At 38.9% G+C, this 17,246-nt stretch overlaps 1 protein-coding gene across 2 annotated transcripts in view; it reads left to right on the top strand.

Moving 5' to 3' along the window:
• Positions 1-17,246, top strand: part of MET (MET proto-oncogene, receptor tyrosine kinase) — an 86,629-nt gene that overhangs the window by 51,275 nt on the left and 18,108 nt on the right. For both annotated transcript variants that reach the window (XM_017733082.1, XM_017733081.1), the window contains exons 6-11: positions 758-918; positions 2,097-2,199; positions 2,411-2,547; positions 4,903-5,076; positions 5,918-6,017; positions 14,156-14,374. In XM_017733082.1, the coding sequence (XP_017588571.1) occupies positions 758-918; positions 2,097-2,199; positions 2,411-2,547; positions 4,903-5,076; positions 5,918-6,017; positions 14,156-14,374 (894 nt within the window). The remainder of the gene's footprint in view (positions 1-757; positions 919-2,096; positions 2,200-2,410; positions 2,548-4,902; positions 5,077-5,917; positions 6,018-14,155; positions 14,375-17,246) is intronic.

Genomic DNA, 17,246 nt, shown 5'->3' with positions numbered 1-17,246 from the left:
ATAATTCCTGGACTAATGTCTTTTTTTTGGTTGGTTTTTTGGTGGGTTTGGAGGGTTTTTTTACTGACAGTACTGACCAGTATTTTACAGAGTTTTGTAAGACTTCTATAGTGTTCTACGTTTTTCCCACCATTGTTATATTTTACAGGACAATTTACAATACACACACACACACAAAAAAAAAAAGTATTTCCTTTGTAGATTGTCTCTATGTTTCTGAGGGGCAGTTTATTTTTAGCTTGGAATTAGAGGTGACCAAATGTAAAACATTTAAGGAAAGAATAGCTGAAGTCGTGTTAACTTTATCACAGTCAATGTGATATTGGATTATGGTGTCTTTGAAGCTACTTCACTCTGAATCCAACTTTCATCAAGCTGACAAAAAACGGTCATTTGGGGGTCCTTTTGTGTTCAGCATTCAGCTTCTAACAAAATAAGTACATTGTATGTTTAACACTCCAGAAATAAGATGTGAAAGACAAGAACGGCAGGATTTAAAAGACTATTACAATGCACAGCTTGCTCAGTGCCCCTAAACACTGTCTTTCAAAGCTTCCTAGTATAGGTTTTGTTATTTATTGCCACTGTCATAGAAAGCTCATAATGTGACAAATGAAAGGTGAAGAACAATTAAGATGAATGCTAGGACATAATCTACCAAAAGAAATGCTTTCCTAAAATTATTCCTTCACCCATTCTTTAGCTCCACATGAAGTTCAAGAAAACCTGATTCAACTAACACAATATTTTTTAACAGATTCTCCCAAGCAGCGCTCCCATAGAAGGTGGGACAAAATTGACACTGTGTGGATGGGACTTCGGATTCAGCAAAAATAATAGATTTGAATTAAAAAATACAGTAGTCCATATTGGAGGACAAATTTGTCCTCTGGAAGTAAAGTCTAGCAACAAAAATAGGTAAGAAACCTAAAATATTAATTTCCTTTTATACAGATGTTCTTTATGTGGTATGGATTTTTTTGCAAATACAAACATTCAGCCTATAAATATCATCTCTGATTCTGAAATTTCAAATTGAAAAAAACCCCATGGTTTAATAAACTCCCCAAGAAAAACAATGCTCAAAATGGAGATCAGATAGATCTAGTTTATGCCAAGAGCTCCTGCAGCAGTTTTTCTGATTTGTCTGTGAAATGCTGTTCAACGTCTGTGGAAGCTGGCAAGAATGAATCTATTCAAAGGTTTGAAAAGGGGGCAGGTTCCTTTGGCCAGGATCCTGCTGGGCTAGGTTATGTCACCTCTGTCTTCCTGATCTGTGAAGCTGCTGGAGAGAAGTGTGAGAAGATGCAGGTATTTCATCATCCAGAGGCTTATGCCCCTCGACTGCACCTCTCCTCCTCCTCCTCAGAAATAAGCATTTGAGACACTGGCTTAAGTTTAAGACAGAGGTTACTCTGGTTGTTATCTTGAAGAAATATAAGTTAGTGAATATCCTCTCTCTACCACCAAAGCAATGTGCAAATCACAGCACAGCTTTCCTATTCACATACATAGCAGTGCATACTCCAGCAAGTGCTCCAGAAATGTTGAGCACTCTCCTAACTGCTGTTCTGAACAGTTTTAAGGGAAACAAGATGATTTAAGGAGACTAGATTATATACGAGACTATGTGAATGTAATACAATACATTGACACATGCTACTGCAGAAGTTCAAGTTTAATTTTTGGTAATATTTAATTTTTTACAATAAATTTGTGTATATGATGCATTTTTTTCTAATCCTATTGTCTGCCAAAATTTGATACTAAAGGAAAATTCAAAAAAATCATCAGCATTTGAATAGAAGATATTTGTTTTTTCCATCATGCTTCTTTTTTCTGAAATGTATTTGATATACTAAAATTATATTCTGTGGCCAAGTATTATAAAGACCACAGTGTTTGTATTTAGTGTTGAAGAAGAGGGACACAGTTCTTTTAGCTGTTATTTCTGAAATATCCATGATACACATAGATTGATGATCTGTTTAGTATGGATCCTCCATTATTATGGCGTTGAAGTGGTTCTATTTTAAATAGAAAAATCAGAAAATCAGAAAAAAATGTAATCCCATTTTTTCCCTTGTTTTTTAAAGGCTGGAATGCACAGTTCCTGCTGCAAAACGTCCAGGTTTTAATATATCCAGTAGTGTTTCTGTTGGACGTGGCAAAACACTGTTCGGTACATTTTCATACGTGGTAAGCACTATGATTAAACCTTTATAGTCAAAATTGGCTTCAATATTAACTGGAAGGGATTCATCATGAGTCCAATACAGCATGGTAAATTCTGTATTTCTGTTGGCTTTATTGTTACTTCACGGAAATGTTAATAAATATTTTAATTCCTCCTCTTTACATTTTGAAAAGAATTTTATAATCCACTGGTTTTATTTTTACCTCCCCTCAGAATCCTGTAATAACAAGTATATCTCCCACCTATGGCCCCAAATCTGGAGGAACATTGCTGACTGTAGCTGGAAAATACCTAAACAGTGGGAAATCCATGAGGATTTTTGTTGGTGAGCAACCATGCACTTTGAAAAGGTAATCTACTAACTAAAGCACAATGCCTTTAATACTGAAATGTCTAGATTAAAAGCCTTGGAGTTAAAAAACCAAATTCGAACATTTGCTTTCCTCTCCTTGTGTCACTTGTTGGGGAATTTATACTGCAATAAGCATTCAGTTCTAGATTATATCCTGAGTTTAGGATATCTGAAAGATTTCTAGAAGGGACTATAGTTCCCTGGATGTCTTATTTATTCTATAATGTCTTCATTAAGCTCATTAAAAGGTTGCATAGAGAAGTATCAAATCCACTTCTAATGGACAAGAAACTGCTTATTTCCCATCATTTTTGTCACCCTGATTCCCACACATGCATCCCTCTCTCAGCAAGAGCTGCTGTTCATGCAGCAGCTGCCAGTGAGCAGCCAGTGGGTACAAGTCACCATTTCCTACTGCCTTGTTGGTGGAAACCTGACCAGTGTGATAATGTCTATCCCATGCAGAGGAGCACTACTTCTGCACAGCTATCAGTGAACAGCCTGCAAAACAGAGGCAGCATCAGTTCAAGACTTTTCCTGGTATTTAGAAAATTGTTTTGAGGTTTAAGCCAGAATTTCTTGTGGCTCTCTGCTGGGTCCAGTAGGAGCTCAGCCATGAATCTTTGATGTGTTCTGTGTGGAAATGCCTTCAACCACGTCTGTATATAAATGTTAAATACCAAGCATAGATTCTCCGCTAAGGGCAGACAAGAGTTCTGAATTTGGTAGCCATTCTACCATGGCACAAATCCTACTTGGTTCTGTGCTCAGGTACAGCAGGGTGATTCCAGAATTGTCACCTCTGTGGACGAGGGCAGAATCTGGCCCAATGTTCCAGAAACAGGATATCCAGCAATTCCTCTGAAATTTGAGCATCATCTTATGGAAAGTCATAGTGGTAGAACTTCACACTTGTGGAGAACATGGGGAAGCAGTAGCCTATTAGTTAATGTCAGACTCAGAGTCAGGAAAGATGGAATTTATTCTTTACTGCTAAATGATTTATTGTGTGCTCTTGATCAAATCAGCCAAGTCTGAATAAATCAAGGAAAGCATTTAGATATTCAAGTCTGATCACTAAAAAGATCTTCATCACTTCTGTTCCATAATAGTTTAGGGTTGAATTTATTGGTGTCTTCATCTCAGCTGGTCAACTAATGGACAAATACATAAACCTTTTGGGAATGATTTGTTTGAGACATCTACTACGGGGGTGGGATGGCAGCCAGCTCAGATACAGATGTTCATCAGGCAGACCTGTAGGTATTGAACAATAGCTGAGACTTACCCAGTAAGCATCTCCAGCACCCCTCTTTCTCACTAGTCAAGTTGCCCGGAAACTTCTATGCAGGTCTTAACCAATTTCTCAGGGCAGGTGTTTCTCTAGGTAAACAGCAGTTTAGCTTTCCCCAGTTCTGAGGGCAGCTAGAGCAAGGTTTACTTTTTTTCCTTTAAGAGATGTTAAAAAGCTTCCAGATACAATTGAATGAATCACTATCCCTTACAGCAAATCCCACCTTCCTGGAAAGCTTCAAAATTTGTGGAAAATGTCCCTTTTGTCTAATTTGGAGACCATCTCTTACACTCTAAGAGAACGACCTCATTTGGATGGCCCATGGATGTGCTTGAGCCCAAATCACTGAAACCAGGTGGTAGAGTTACATTTGCTTCTCCAGTCAGTTGCCACCCTTGTCTCTGATGTGCCCTGCTCCCTGTGGCCACATTTCATGTGCTTCAAACTTCAGGATCCTCCTGCTGCCCACTCACCCACTGATCTCAGTGTAGGAGGAGGAGGACTTCCACAGCCAGCATGATAGCAAGGGAAAGGTGAATATCCCAGAGACTCTGCTGATGTGCTGAATTTAGCCAGCTCTTCCTGAATTTTCACCTTCTTTCTCCTTGCCGTCTGCCTTCCACTCAGCATCTGGTACATCCCACACCAGAACCTTTACTTGAGGCTTTTAACAGAGAGTATGGATTTGAAAGAGGCATTATCCTTTGGTTATAGCAGGTGAAGTCATTCTCCTTAATCCTGGAGTGTGCTCTTGTTTTCCAGGCTGGAACCTGCCTTTGCGGGGCTCAGGGGCTCATGGGGTTGTCACCTGTACCAGGGCAACACCTTCCATCAGGCAAGGTGCAAGTCAAATGAATTAAGATGAATCTTGAGCCTAAGCCATGCTGTTGCAATTTCTACCTCCTGTCATGCTTACTTGTTGCAATTTGATTATCCAGCAGAAAAATCAATGACTTTTTTTTTTACAAACAGATGCTTAGGCAATGTTGGGGCTCAGTAAAGGACAGTGTTTTAAACCAAGTATGTGTTTTATGATCGTGACAAGCAATCCGTTTTCAGTCCTCCCAGCATATCGGCAAGCACTGTGGAGTGCTACACTCCAGCACAGCAAATTCCCCAGGAATATCGTGTGAGAATGGAAATCGATGAGGCTATTCGAGGCACAAGCAGCCATTTCACATACAGAGAAGATCCTGTTGTTTTAAAAATTCATCCAGCCAAATCTTTTCTTAGGTGAGTGAAATTTTCTTGTAAGAAAAGCAACAAATGAACAAAGAATGGCTATGCTGCTCAGCAATCTATCAAAAGAAATTGCATTTTTATCTCTATCTGCCATGCCAATTGTTTCTATTATGGTGCAGTTGCAGAGGGCAGATCATTTCCTTTCAGAGGTGAAGGAGAAGGGGGAAGGGTGTCTCTTTTCTCTTTGTGATTTCACTCCTAGCTGCTGCTGAGCCTACCTGTGATGTCCTGCTGAGATACCCACTGCACAGCTAAGTGTGTCTCCTATACTGTGTCTGGACATTACACTGATTGCTGAGGAAAAGTATTTAATGTGACAAGTCAGCAGAGTCAGCAGAGCAAATGGATTTTAAAATAGTCTAAATCCAGTGCTATGTAAATATTATGAATATATATGTATGTTAGTGTGTGTGTGTTTTCAAGTGACATATTTATGGTCTCAGTAGCTCTAATCTGAGCCACCTGCCTTTGCCAAAAAAACGTCAGCAGTAAAGCAGACACGAATTTCCGCACCAATGAAAGCGATAGGTGAAACAAGTTAGTTAGCAAATGCTAAGTACAAATATGCAACCTCTTTTAAAATGTACGCATTTGTTTTATACCCTGGCTTACCTCAGGTTTTCTTTTGTTTTCTTTTTTGATTAGTTGTTATAGTAAATGTAAAATTTGTTTCCCAGAAACATGATCTCACTGCTCAAAGTTAGGTATTTGCATTTACCCAATATATACCTAATTCTGGTTTTATGTTATAATTTACTCTAAAATATAATTTGTAATTAACATTACATTATCACAGCAGTTATTTATCCTACTCCTCTTTTTCTTTTCCTAGTGGTGGAAGTACAATCACAGCTCAGGGAATCAACTTGAACTCAGTGTGCTTTCCTCAGATGGTGATTACTGTACCTAAACTGGGAATGAACTTCTCTGTGGTGAGTCAGTCTTAGAGAAGACAATCTGTTATCTTTTCATCTTGATGTGGTGAATGGTTGCAAATTTTCAGTCAAAACACTTTGACTTTTTCCTTGAAACTTTGGGGCTTCCACTGATATTTTGGGGTTTTCTGCACAGACTCTATAAGCAAAATTCAAAACTAATTTGAAATTAAGCTGAGGATAAAACAACAGTTTCCAAGGAACCTTTTCCAAAGAAAGAAGGCTAGTACAGTATCTGATAATAAGATTTTTATATTTCAATTTAGCAATACAAATTCAGTGACTAAACACAGAACAATGCAATATAGATACATCAGATTACATGACAAGTTCAAGCACTACTGTGATATTCAAGTGGTGACTGTGGATATATATCAAGGAAAGAGGAAGAGTAAATATGTAAAATCAAAAGTAAGTATTATTTTTAAGAATTTCTGATTGCCAAAATCCCTGTTGGGGAAATCTGTCCTAACTTTGATAAGTTCAGCAACTAAGTTTTAAGATGGGTTTGGGCTCCTGCAGTTGGGTACCTCTGCTTAAACAGTGGGTCAGTCAGAGATCTAAGCCTTTACTTTTTTGTTCCTGAGTTGACACTACACAGTGTCTAAATCTAAATACAGATATGACCATGTGATCTGCTTTAATTCTTATAAGGCAAAGATGGCATTTGTTGCCTAGTGTTACTGAAACCGCTTTCTGTAAGATTTTGTCTACACATTTGTGTTGTACCTCCATCATTTTCTTATCCTGTAAGGTTTGTTTAGTCTAACTGAAGCTAAATTGACCTACACTCTTTATGACATGCTACTTACTGTTCATATTCTCATCTTATTTCTAATGATCATCATACACTGTTTCCTGAATTGAATTCTAAGTATTAGACCTAGGTTTGCTCAATGCATTTTAAATGGTATGTCTGCAAATTTGCAGTCTTTTATAGCTTCAAGGTCATCATATTCTTCATGATCCTAATTTGTATAATATGATGAGTGTCAGGACCTGAATTTCCACAGCATGTAGTCGTGGCTTGTAATTTAATGGGTTCAGATTTTAATCTAAAAATCACTTCCTTTGCAATGAAACACAGTGTTAATTGTTATCAAAAAGTCACTTTACCCATCAGTCAGAAAAGAAAACCTTTCAATGAAATCTACCAAACTCAAAATTTATTAGATTTTGAGTGATGAGAGCATAATTATTTCTAAGCACAAAGGATTTTGAAGAAAAAGATCATTGCTGAAATCGGGTAAATCAGGTCTTGAGATTTGCTTTGTGTGGGTTTGAGCAGTCTCTTTTTTTTTTTTTTTTAAAGATCATTCATTTGCTTTCTCTGTTCCCCTGTGGGAAAATGAGATACTGCTTCTCTTCAGGACCCAATACTGCATACCTTGTCAAATATTTGAGACTTCTGAGAATCTGAACAGATTTGAAAGATCTGAATTTTTAAAGAATCAAATCCACTGCCCAAAGTGACTGGCAACTCCAGGCAATAAACACCATAGAATTTAATCTCTCCCCCCCGAATATTGGGGAGCAACCTTACCTTTGAACAGTGTGTTGCTTTCATCCTGCCTTTTAACCTGCTGTTGCAAAAAGACATGGACTTAGTCAGAATTATCTCCTTTATTGCTTTTCTTTTCAAACCTTGCAGTGCATTTGACATTGGCCAACAAACAAATCTCCTGCCACTGCTCTCCTCTAAGAAATTGCCCCAGTGTATGAGCAGGTGTATACAAGTTCATTCTCCCTGCACAAAAGGTGGAATATAACCTCAAATGGATTATAATCCAGAGTGTTTTATACTTTGACACTGCCCAAGCAATATATTTTTGCTCTATTGAAATTAAAGGCTTCTGGCCCACAGTCGCCTTCCCTGCCTTTGTTACAGCCATTTGTTCTGCCACTATTCTCTACCTTAAGCATATTTCTCAAGGACGAACATTAATTCTCAGATAGAAAGGGAAGATTTGTAAGTGGCAAAACAAGACTGCACTGTGTAACTGAGGAAATTCCTGGTGGAGGATGCCTATGGTTGTAGTCTTACCCATCCTGCACTGGAAATTCTGGGCTCTCTGCATGAGGGATATACCAAAAAACCCCAACATTTTACCCAGTCATTACAAAAATAAACAACAATGAGGAACTATTTCCAGCAGGGATCCAGACCAACTATCCCTTTTATAAAGGAGAAAACAGTTTGTTGTCCTGAACAGACCAAACCCAAAATGCTCAAGAAGTGCTATAGCTGAGGTTGTATGTCTTTTTGCTTCCTTACTTTGGGAAAGGATAGCTGAACGAGTCTTTTTTTTTTTTTTAATTATTATTTAAGCCCTTTTTCTTTTCGGTTTTCTCTCACTAGCCTCCTCCAAGAAGCTGCTTTTGTCAGCATTCAGAAACTCTGGCTCTTGGGAAAACCAAAGCCAGCACTGAAACACATCCCAAAGCATCAAAGGAAAGTACAGCTGGGAGGGACCACAAAGGCCTAGCATGGCCCACTTCCCTGCGTCAGGAGCAAACGTACACAGACCACTGCCTAACTTGTTTAGGCTGTTATTAAAGCTCCTTGTGAAAGAACTTTCACAATCTTGCTTAAACAAGCTTTAGAGAGAGCTGCTCTACCTGCTTACCTAGTGGTTTGGAAAGACTTCTTTCTAATAATTAACCCAAATCCTATGGCTAATTACCTATCTTCTTGTTTAACCCTCTGTGGATACAAGCAAGAGATTATCAGTCACTCCTGATAATTTTATATATTTGCACTACATTATGATTCAACCTTTCTCTTTTCCAGTTAAAACAACTAAACCACTCCAAATTCTCCTGATAAATGTTGTTTCCTAGAGCTCTTCTCATTCTTTCCCCTACCTCCCAGACCCTTTTCCATTTGCCTAAGACTGGTGGTGCCCAATTTAAAACAGGTCTCATCTTTTCCTGTCAGCTCTCTATCCTCAGGTTTTATTGTAGCCTAGAGTCCTGATGGAGTCACAGTGTAAGTGGAGGGTCATTTCTGTAAACAGCAGGAGCTGTTGGGGATGCTCTGCATCCCACAGTCTCAGGGAGCAGGGCCAGTAGACACCGGCTGGGGCATTTGCTTTTCTCTGCCTCTTTCCATCCCGGTGGAAGAGGTGAGTGGTACAGCTGATAAAAAAGGTTTTCTGGAAGAGCTTCCTATAAGAAGTGCAGTTTCACTGAGACTGAAAAGTTTTGGGGGCAGTATGCCAGCACCCTATAGAAGAAACGTTTGAGTTGATCTTTTCAGGTTTCATTGTTTGTAGTTTAGTATTTCTGAAAATTTTTCTTCTATAGTGCAAAAATGTCTTGTTTCCATTTTACAGTATTTCTTTATATTTATTTAAATTTCCTTAAAATTGTTCAGTACTGTGTTCACACTAATTGTGTTTATATTACATTCTATGTTAACACTGTCAATACATTTTGCCTTCTTTGAATTCATTTCAATGAGTGATAAAAATGTACTGAACCATATGTTTCAATAATTGCAATGTGTTTCCTTTTAATTTCTATTTCATGAGTTCTTTTTGTCATTTGTTCTGATTAGGGAGAAAAAAGTAGGAATTCAGGCAGTGCTACATAAATTCCTCAGAGCTCTAGAGAATGCATAAGAATACAGAAACCTTCTCACTTCTGCTCACATATCCAGTTCCTCTGTGAGGTACACAAGCAGGGAAGCAGCTTGTTCCCCCCTTTCATTGTGCCTGTAAAAAAACCACAATGCACAGTTTGGAATAGTGTTTGATCAGGAACATATGCTAAGTCATGCTAGATGATTCTGCTGCGTCTGAAGCACTTGGGAATAACGTTTTCTCTTTGAAAGCCTGTACTTTGCACTGACTCCCCCATAATGAACAAGTGGTCATTTGGGGATGCCTTGTCGTAGCATTTTTTATATCCTATCTATTAACTAATTTGGATATATATTCCCACTGCCTAATCTTTTCTAACAATGAATGTCCCAAGATATGCAAGGCTGCAAAACTAAGGAGAAGCATTTTTTAATACATGACCTTCAATAACTGACCCTGTAGCTATGCAAGATCTTCTCTTTCCACAGACTTTTAATTATCTCTTCAGTAAGTAGCCTTTTGAATGATCTTCAGCATTTTGTAATTTCTCCCTGCTAGGTGCCATTTCCTGCTGTTTTACAGGAGAATTTTAAAACACTCTAAAGTTCATTCAATGTTTACAAGTCTGTAAGCAATCAATACTTATATTCATGAAGATGCCTAGAATTCAGCAGTGAGTGTCTACCTTAGCTGTATTAAATAATGACAAAACAAATTCCCTGTAAAGTGTGGGTAGCGAGTATGTGATTATTAAAAATATTCACGACTCCCTATCTGGAGACACCTAGGCTTGGATCCTCTATCTGTCTTGATTCCATGGCACAAAGCTGCCACAGAAGCCCATCAAAGAGTTTCCCCCACAAAGGGGAACTATTTGTCTTTCTTTCTGTGCCAAATCTGTATCTCATGCACATCTCCTGCCAAGGAAAGAGTACAGCAGGGGATGGCAGGGAAAAACTACTGTGTGAAATCACCAGGGTGCCAGGGATGTAGTGCTACAAGGTACATTGACCATCCCAAGACCAGGGAGGAATTTGGACTCCCAGTCAGTATTGATTATGTTGTGCAAGGGCTGGCTCTCAGACTCAAGAGCAAGAGAGGTTTTACTCTACCTTCTGGTCCAATAATTTGATAGACTAGAAGTATCATCTCCCATGCCTTCATCCAAGAAGACAACTAAAATAAAAATGCTACCAATACATCTGGATCATTCATTGTACTACCTGAAATGGCAGCAAAAGCCATGAATTCTCTGAAAAACCCTCAGGATACATTGCTTGAGTGTCACTGCTTTACACAGAAAAGTCTTCTGAATGGGCTTCTCCTCATGTTGGACCTGTATTTTCTTGTCTTTCTATTGAGAAATCATCCTTTGGCAAAGATGGTTGGAGAGTCTCCAGGTCTGCCTTTAACTTCATTCATCTTTCATTCTTCACTGGAACTCCAAAAGTTTACTCTTTATGAAAGAAAAAATTGGCCATTTTCTTCTTTCTGACAGCTGCAGATCCTGTAATACACATCCAACTGCCCCTCTCTAATCTGGGTCAGCTGCTGGGAGACCTCTGGAACTCAGAGATCCTCCCTCATACTTTTCCTGTTGTTCTATCAGATGAAAAAAAATTGAATTGTGCACTGAAGTTCAGGTTCTGTAGGTCAGGTTTGAATTAATTGCCTCAGGGGTCATATTTTACAATTGAAACAAGAATACATACCTTAAGTGATGAGTCATATGCATTGTGCAGTGGATTATTATTCCCTTTGGGGTATAGCATTTACTTATGCTTGTGAAATGCTCCATAATTTTTATATTTTTTCTTCCTCATTGTCTTCCGATGTAGATTATAGTCACAAGAAATATGTAGGCTTAGCTTTTAAGGTGAATATACTTTAAAGCCTAATTAAATAAAAGTTAAAGGTGCTGGGTGATAGGCAGTATCTTAATTGAGAAGGCAATAGATTGAATTAGGGGGGTTTTCTTAGAGATCCGCAATCCAATATTTCTTGAAAACTAAACCATCATATTCTTCAATTGCTAAAACCAATTTCAAGGTAAAAATGTCATGTCAAATCATGTACCAATAAGGGCATTGCAAATAAGATTTTTCTTGACCTTACCAATCAGTCACATTGCATCCCCTCCAAAGAGTATTATTAGATTTTTATCATTTTCTGAAAGCTTCTGCTTCAGAGACCAGCCTGATAAAGTAAAGTATCTGATTCTAATAAATAGCCACAAACAAAGTTATGAATACCACTGCTATTCATTTAAGCGACATCACTACTCTACAGTAGATAAAGAGTCTAATGAATTTACATTAATCAAATAAATATAATGATTACTTGGGACATATTTGACTTTATAATTATATATATTTTAGTAATCCTTTTTAAGAATCGACACAATATGATAGATATCTTAATGAATATTCATATATCATGGAAAAGAATGGCTTGATCATCCATTATACTAATGATGCATCTTATTATTTCCATACTAATTCAAATTAATTTCTAGCTCTGTGTGATAGAACAATGCCTGAGATATGGTCAGTGGTGTATAACAAGGTATTCAAAAGAACAGTCTGATACTGTAAGCAAATGGAGCAAAAATCTGCCTTGTCTTGTGCCCCACAGCTTACCTTGTTGACATGGGGGTTACAAAAATATTTCTGAATTTCTGCTAGGAATCTCAATGGGCTGTTAGACACACAGATGCAAGTCCCATTAGCATCACAGAGAGCTCCACCAAGTTATTTAACTGAGTGCCAAACTCATAGCTCACAGACATGTAAGAGCCCTAAAACTGTAATGCTCAGAATGTTGAAAATATTTCCCTTGGCAGATTCAAGTTTTCACAATATTATTCACAGAAACATGAATTGCTGTGGTGATAACAAAGAGCCCTGATTTGTAGATAGCTAATTTAATCCCACTTTTCAAGCTAATGTGGGTATATAGCTGATACAGCCTGAGTGGTTATGTCACTGATTTGAAACAGCAAAATTACATTGCATTAATTTAAACTAATTTCACAACTCCTTCAGGCAGCATTTATAACGAGAACAAATTTAATTTGAAGAACAAAACAGAAATATATATATTTTGGCCTTCTCTGGATGCACAAAGATAATAAACAGCATTGTTGACCTTCCAAGGAAATCTCTTGTAGAACAAATGTAAGATTTATGATTACGAGGAGCTTAGCCCCATTCTTACTGGGACACGTCAGACAGGCTATTTTATAGTTTTTAAAGAAAGAAAAAGTTTAATCTGCTCTCAGGGCACAGTGCACAGGGGACTACTTACAGCAGATTTGTACAGTACTTCTGTAGAGCTGAAGCAACTCTGTTTGTGCCGGAAGTCCTTCAACCACATCCTTGGTAGGCAGCATAAAAGGCAGGCACAGAGAAAGAAGTATGTGATACAATCACAAAGAAGCCCCTCTGCAGTTTGCATGGTGCAGCCCAACACTCACTGTGCCTCCCACAGGTGTTTGTAGATGTCCTGTTGACATAAGCAAAGTAGTCCTGTAGAAACCTTCACAGTCCAAAGTTGACTCTTCTAGAGCACCGTTAATCTAATTAAAGCTGTTGTCTAAAGTGGATCGGATGAAACCCACTCTAGATGAGCTGTTGTCCCTCTGTCAAGTGCAAAGGCAGTTTAGATGAGTCCTGGATTTTGTACTGGATCATGTCCCCATAGCACAAAGTATCCTCTGGAAGGTGTTCTGATTGTGGGGTACACTCCGTGTAGGCAGTCATGAGGAATAGTGGCAGAGTGAAGGGCAAGTGTGGCATCATGCCTGTTGTCAGGCAGCTCCTGCACTGCAGTGAGGGGCAAACATCTCACCCCCGCTGGTTCAAGATACAGTCTCTGTACCAAGGCAGCAAGTGCCACACATCTGAGGCCTTACATATACATTTTTAGAAAGAAGCTACACTTTGCTGAGCTTCTTCGGCCCAGAATCCACAGAAGCTTTGGCTCTAAAGCCCTTTCTCAGAGTCCACAGTACCTTTCTGGAAACATAGCAACTTAGCTGCACTGTGGGTAAACAGTGCTTTACTTCTGTTTTCCACTGTTCCAGTTAGTGTTGTTGGCTTTTACCTTGTCCTCTGCTCCCTCACTATTGCTTTGGTAGTGAAGAAGGAGAAATCCATGTTGCAGTCATTGTGACAGGTTAGGTAAGCTGAACTATGGCTGCTCAGTACACCAGGCTAGCCTCTTGATGGTCCTTGGCTTTGGAAATCATTTTCCATTAATTATCTGCAAAATATTTACTTTAAAAGTGCTGTGAACAATCAGGCCAGGAAGCTTGTTTACTTGAACATTTCCTCAACAAGAGTGCAAACACCATTGACATGAAGTTTTCATACTTTTCTCCCAGCTCTGCATAAATGCTGTGTAGCACTGATCGGGATTTTGCTTTGGTTAAAGAAGAACAAGACCCTTGGTGTTTGTTTTTTCAATATATGTGTATTGTTAAAGAAAGTTGCATTAATCAGTGACTTCCTGTGCATGTACATACTGCAATTACCTTTTTTTTTCTTATAGGCATGTAGCCATCGCTCTAGCTCAGAGATAATCTGCTGTACAACACCTTCACTGAAAGCTTTCAATCTCCAACCACCCTTTGTAACCAAAGTGTTCTTTATTTTTGATGGTGTCAGCTCCCTGTACTTTGATTTTGATTACGTAAATAATCCTGTATTTAAGCATTTTGAAAAGACAGTGCTCATCTCAAGAGGCAACCAAAATGTTCTGGAAATTAAGGTAAGAAATGCTGAAATAAGTTTTTCAATTATTCTTAAGTGCACATCAGCAACACAGCGTGGAACAGACGTTTTGATGAAATAAAGGAAGCCCCAAGGAAGCGAGGGCAGAGAGAGCACTGTGTTCAGTACTGCATTCACCCAAGCCCAGTTGTCACAATTTAACAGATGCAGAGCTGAAAACAAAGACACATGTACCAGGGTGGTTGGTGTCATCAGGTCAAGTGGGAGAGGGGCTTTCCTTTTCCTCATGGGACGACCACGCTGCATCAGCTTCTGATTGCAATAAGCTGCACCACCAGTTCAGGATTAAACACGGCCAGCAGCCCAGAACCTGGAGTATGTGGTCTGCGTGTGAGCCCTGGCTCTTACTGGCACATGGTTTTGTATCCTTCCTCACAAAAGATGTGGTCTGGCTTCTTTGGTTCTCTTGAGCTGAGGGAAACTCTGGCCTGTGCACAAAGTTGCTCATGAGGATCAATCACTGCTGTAGCCTAAATATTTATGGATCCATGAAAAATGCGAAGTTGATGCTGAATGCCTCTTCAAAGAGCAATGAGAATAGCCTACACAGCACTGAGAAGCATCTCTTAGGAATTCGGGGCCCTCAAAGCACAGGTTGCTCTCTACTACAGTGCTGCTGAGAAAGTTAAATCCCTTCTGTGAGAGTCCAATTTCTTGAAATCTAGTTTTTTTTGAGTTAGAGTATTAAATAGAAAAGCTATAAATATGGGTATTTCTAGTTTAAAATGAATGCTTCTGAAAATTTATTGGTATTTATATGTTATTTACATACATATCTATAATTTATATAAAATATAATTGATAAAAATGTTTTATGGAAGACAATCAGTCTTAATGCTTGGGTCATCTCTTTGTGTCACTCCTGCATAGCTCTGTAAGCCAAAACTTCTCCCCCATCACAATGGAGAAATCTTGAAGCCCCTTAAGGGGCTTTAAGGGGCTTTAAGGTCTTTGACTCCAAGATGATCCAGTGGGCCAACTTCTGGGCTGCAAGACATCAGGATTACTTCAGAGTTCCTGTCAGCCATGCTGAGTTCCAGTCAAGCTCTGAATATTAATCCATCTCTGCAAAGTGTTTTGGGCAAATACCAAAGAATAATTGGTCTGATTTTTACTTTTTACATTGCTTTTTCTACTTGGAGCTCTTGGCCATACAATCACTCCTTCCTCAATGCAGAGCAATTCTCTTGTTCAGTTATGGAGAAACGCTAGAAAGACTTCTGGTGTGCAGGTCAACAGAGATCTGGGAATATACAGCTGCTGCATGGCTCAGTGCCTCTGTGCAATGACAGCAGTGTTTTCCAGTATTTTCCAGGTCATGCATATCAACCAGTTGGAAAGAGGACTAATTTGAGAAAAATCTCAGAATAATGTAGATTGGAAGGAACCTCTGGAGGTCTTCATGGCCTAACCCCATTGCTCAAAACAGGGCAAAATTAAAAATTAGGTCAGCATGCCTATGGCTTTGTGTAAATGAGTTTGAAAATCTCCAAGAATGGAGATTCTACAGCTTTAAGACACTCAGCTCCACTAGTCTTGCATTTTGCGTCTTATGCTTGAGCTCCCCCCCTCTTCCGTGACCCTCTTCTGTACTTCTTCCAGTTTGTCAGTATCGCTCTTTTTCTGTGGGGTTCAAAAATTGACATGATTCTCAAGGTATGGCTTCACAAGTCCTGACCAGAGCAGAACAATCACCTTCAATCCACTGGCTTTGCTGCTGCTGCTAAAATGTGTGCTGAGCCTTCATTACTGAAGTGGCATACTGCAGTCTAATTTCACATTATGGTCCTGTATATCAGTTATTTTCCAAAGTTTGATACCATCTGAAAGCTCAGAGACAGTGCATCCTATCCTTTTGTCCAAGTTGTCAATAAAGATTTTAAGTAGTATTGGTGCAAGTGTCAGCCATTGACAAATGAAGATTTGATCTCTTTCCAATCAGTTTTTTACTCATGTTATAGGCCACCCATCCAGTCCATAACATCCTAAGTTTTTTTCATTGCTAAGAGAGATTGTGTTGCAAAACTTGCTAAAACCAAGGTCTCCTTGTCCAATGCTCTCCTTTCGTCCAGAGAGCCAGTCCTGTCTGCATAGAAGGTCAGGCAAAATACACTCTTGGGAAACCTGTGCTGGCTGTTCCCAATTGTGTTCTTGTCCTTCCTCTGCCTGGAAATGCTTCAAATGGAGGACTTGCTCCATAATCTTCAGAGACACTGAGTGTCAAAAATTAGTTGGTTTTTTTAACTCTCTACTTTAAGTCTTTTATTCTCCCTGAAGAAATCTCTGGTGCTGTTTATTGCTGGGAAAAAAACATTTAGATAAGAAAGGCTGGCTGAGGGCTGTCATAGTGACAACTGACCAAAGTCACAATTTTATAGTATTGACCCATACTGATAGCACCCAAGGCAGATGTCTCCTAAGCCTAATGTCCTGGTTATTTCCTGACAACCAGCTGGAGAATAGTATTAGTGAAAGCTGGTCTCCTAGAATGAAGCAGGAACAGGCACCAATTTAACATCTTCCTCTAAATAGAATTAGTTATAGTGGGGTGCTTCTATCGAAACAGTGAGACAACTTTCATAAATTATAGTCAGAAGCCAAAAGAGCATTACAAGCCATATTGGCAACACTTTTCCCTCGCCCCATACCCACATTCAAAAATACACACACACAAGTTTACATGCCTCATGATCATATTTTGTGCAGTAATTAAGCAAGCTCAGCATGAAATTAAATGGCAGCTTGCTTCAGTGAACAGTCTGTTCTACCAAACCAAAGCTCTTTTATCTCTTTCTTAATTAGTTTCAGAGGGGCGGAGGGAGCTTTTATCACAAGTTTTTCAATCTAAC

Source organism: Corvus brachyrhynchos, unplaced genomic scaffold (assembly GCF_000691975.1).
Source record: "Corvus brachyrhynchos isolate BGI_N302 unplaced genomic scaffold, ASM69197v1 scaffold32, whole genome shotgun sequence".
Classification (NCBI taxonomy): Eukaryota; Metazoa; Chordata; class Aves; order Passeriformes; family Corvidae; genus Corvus; species Corvus brachyrhynchos.
The sequence above is the reverse complement of the archived record's forward strand: the minus strand, read 5'-3'. Positions and strand labels throughout refer to the sequence as shown.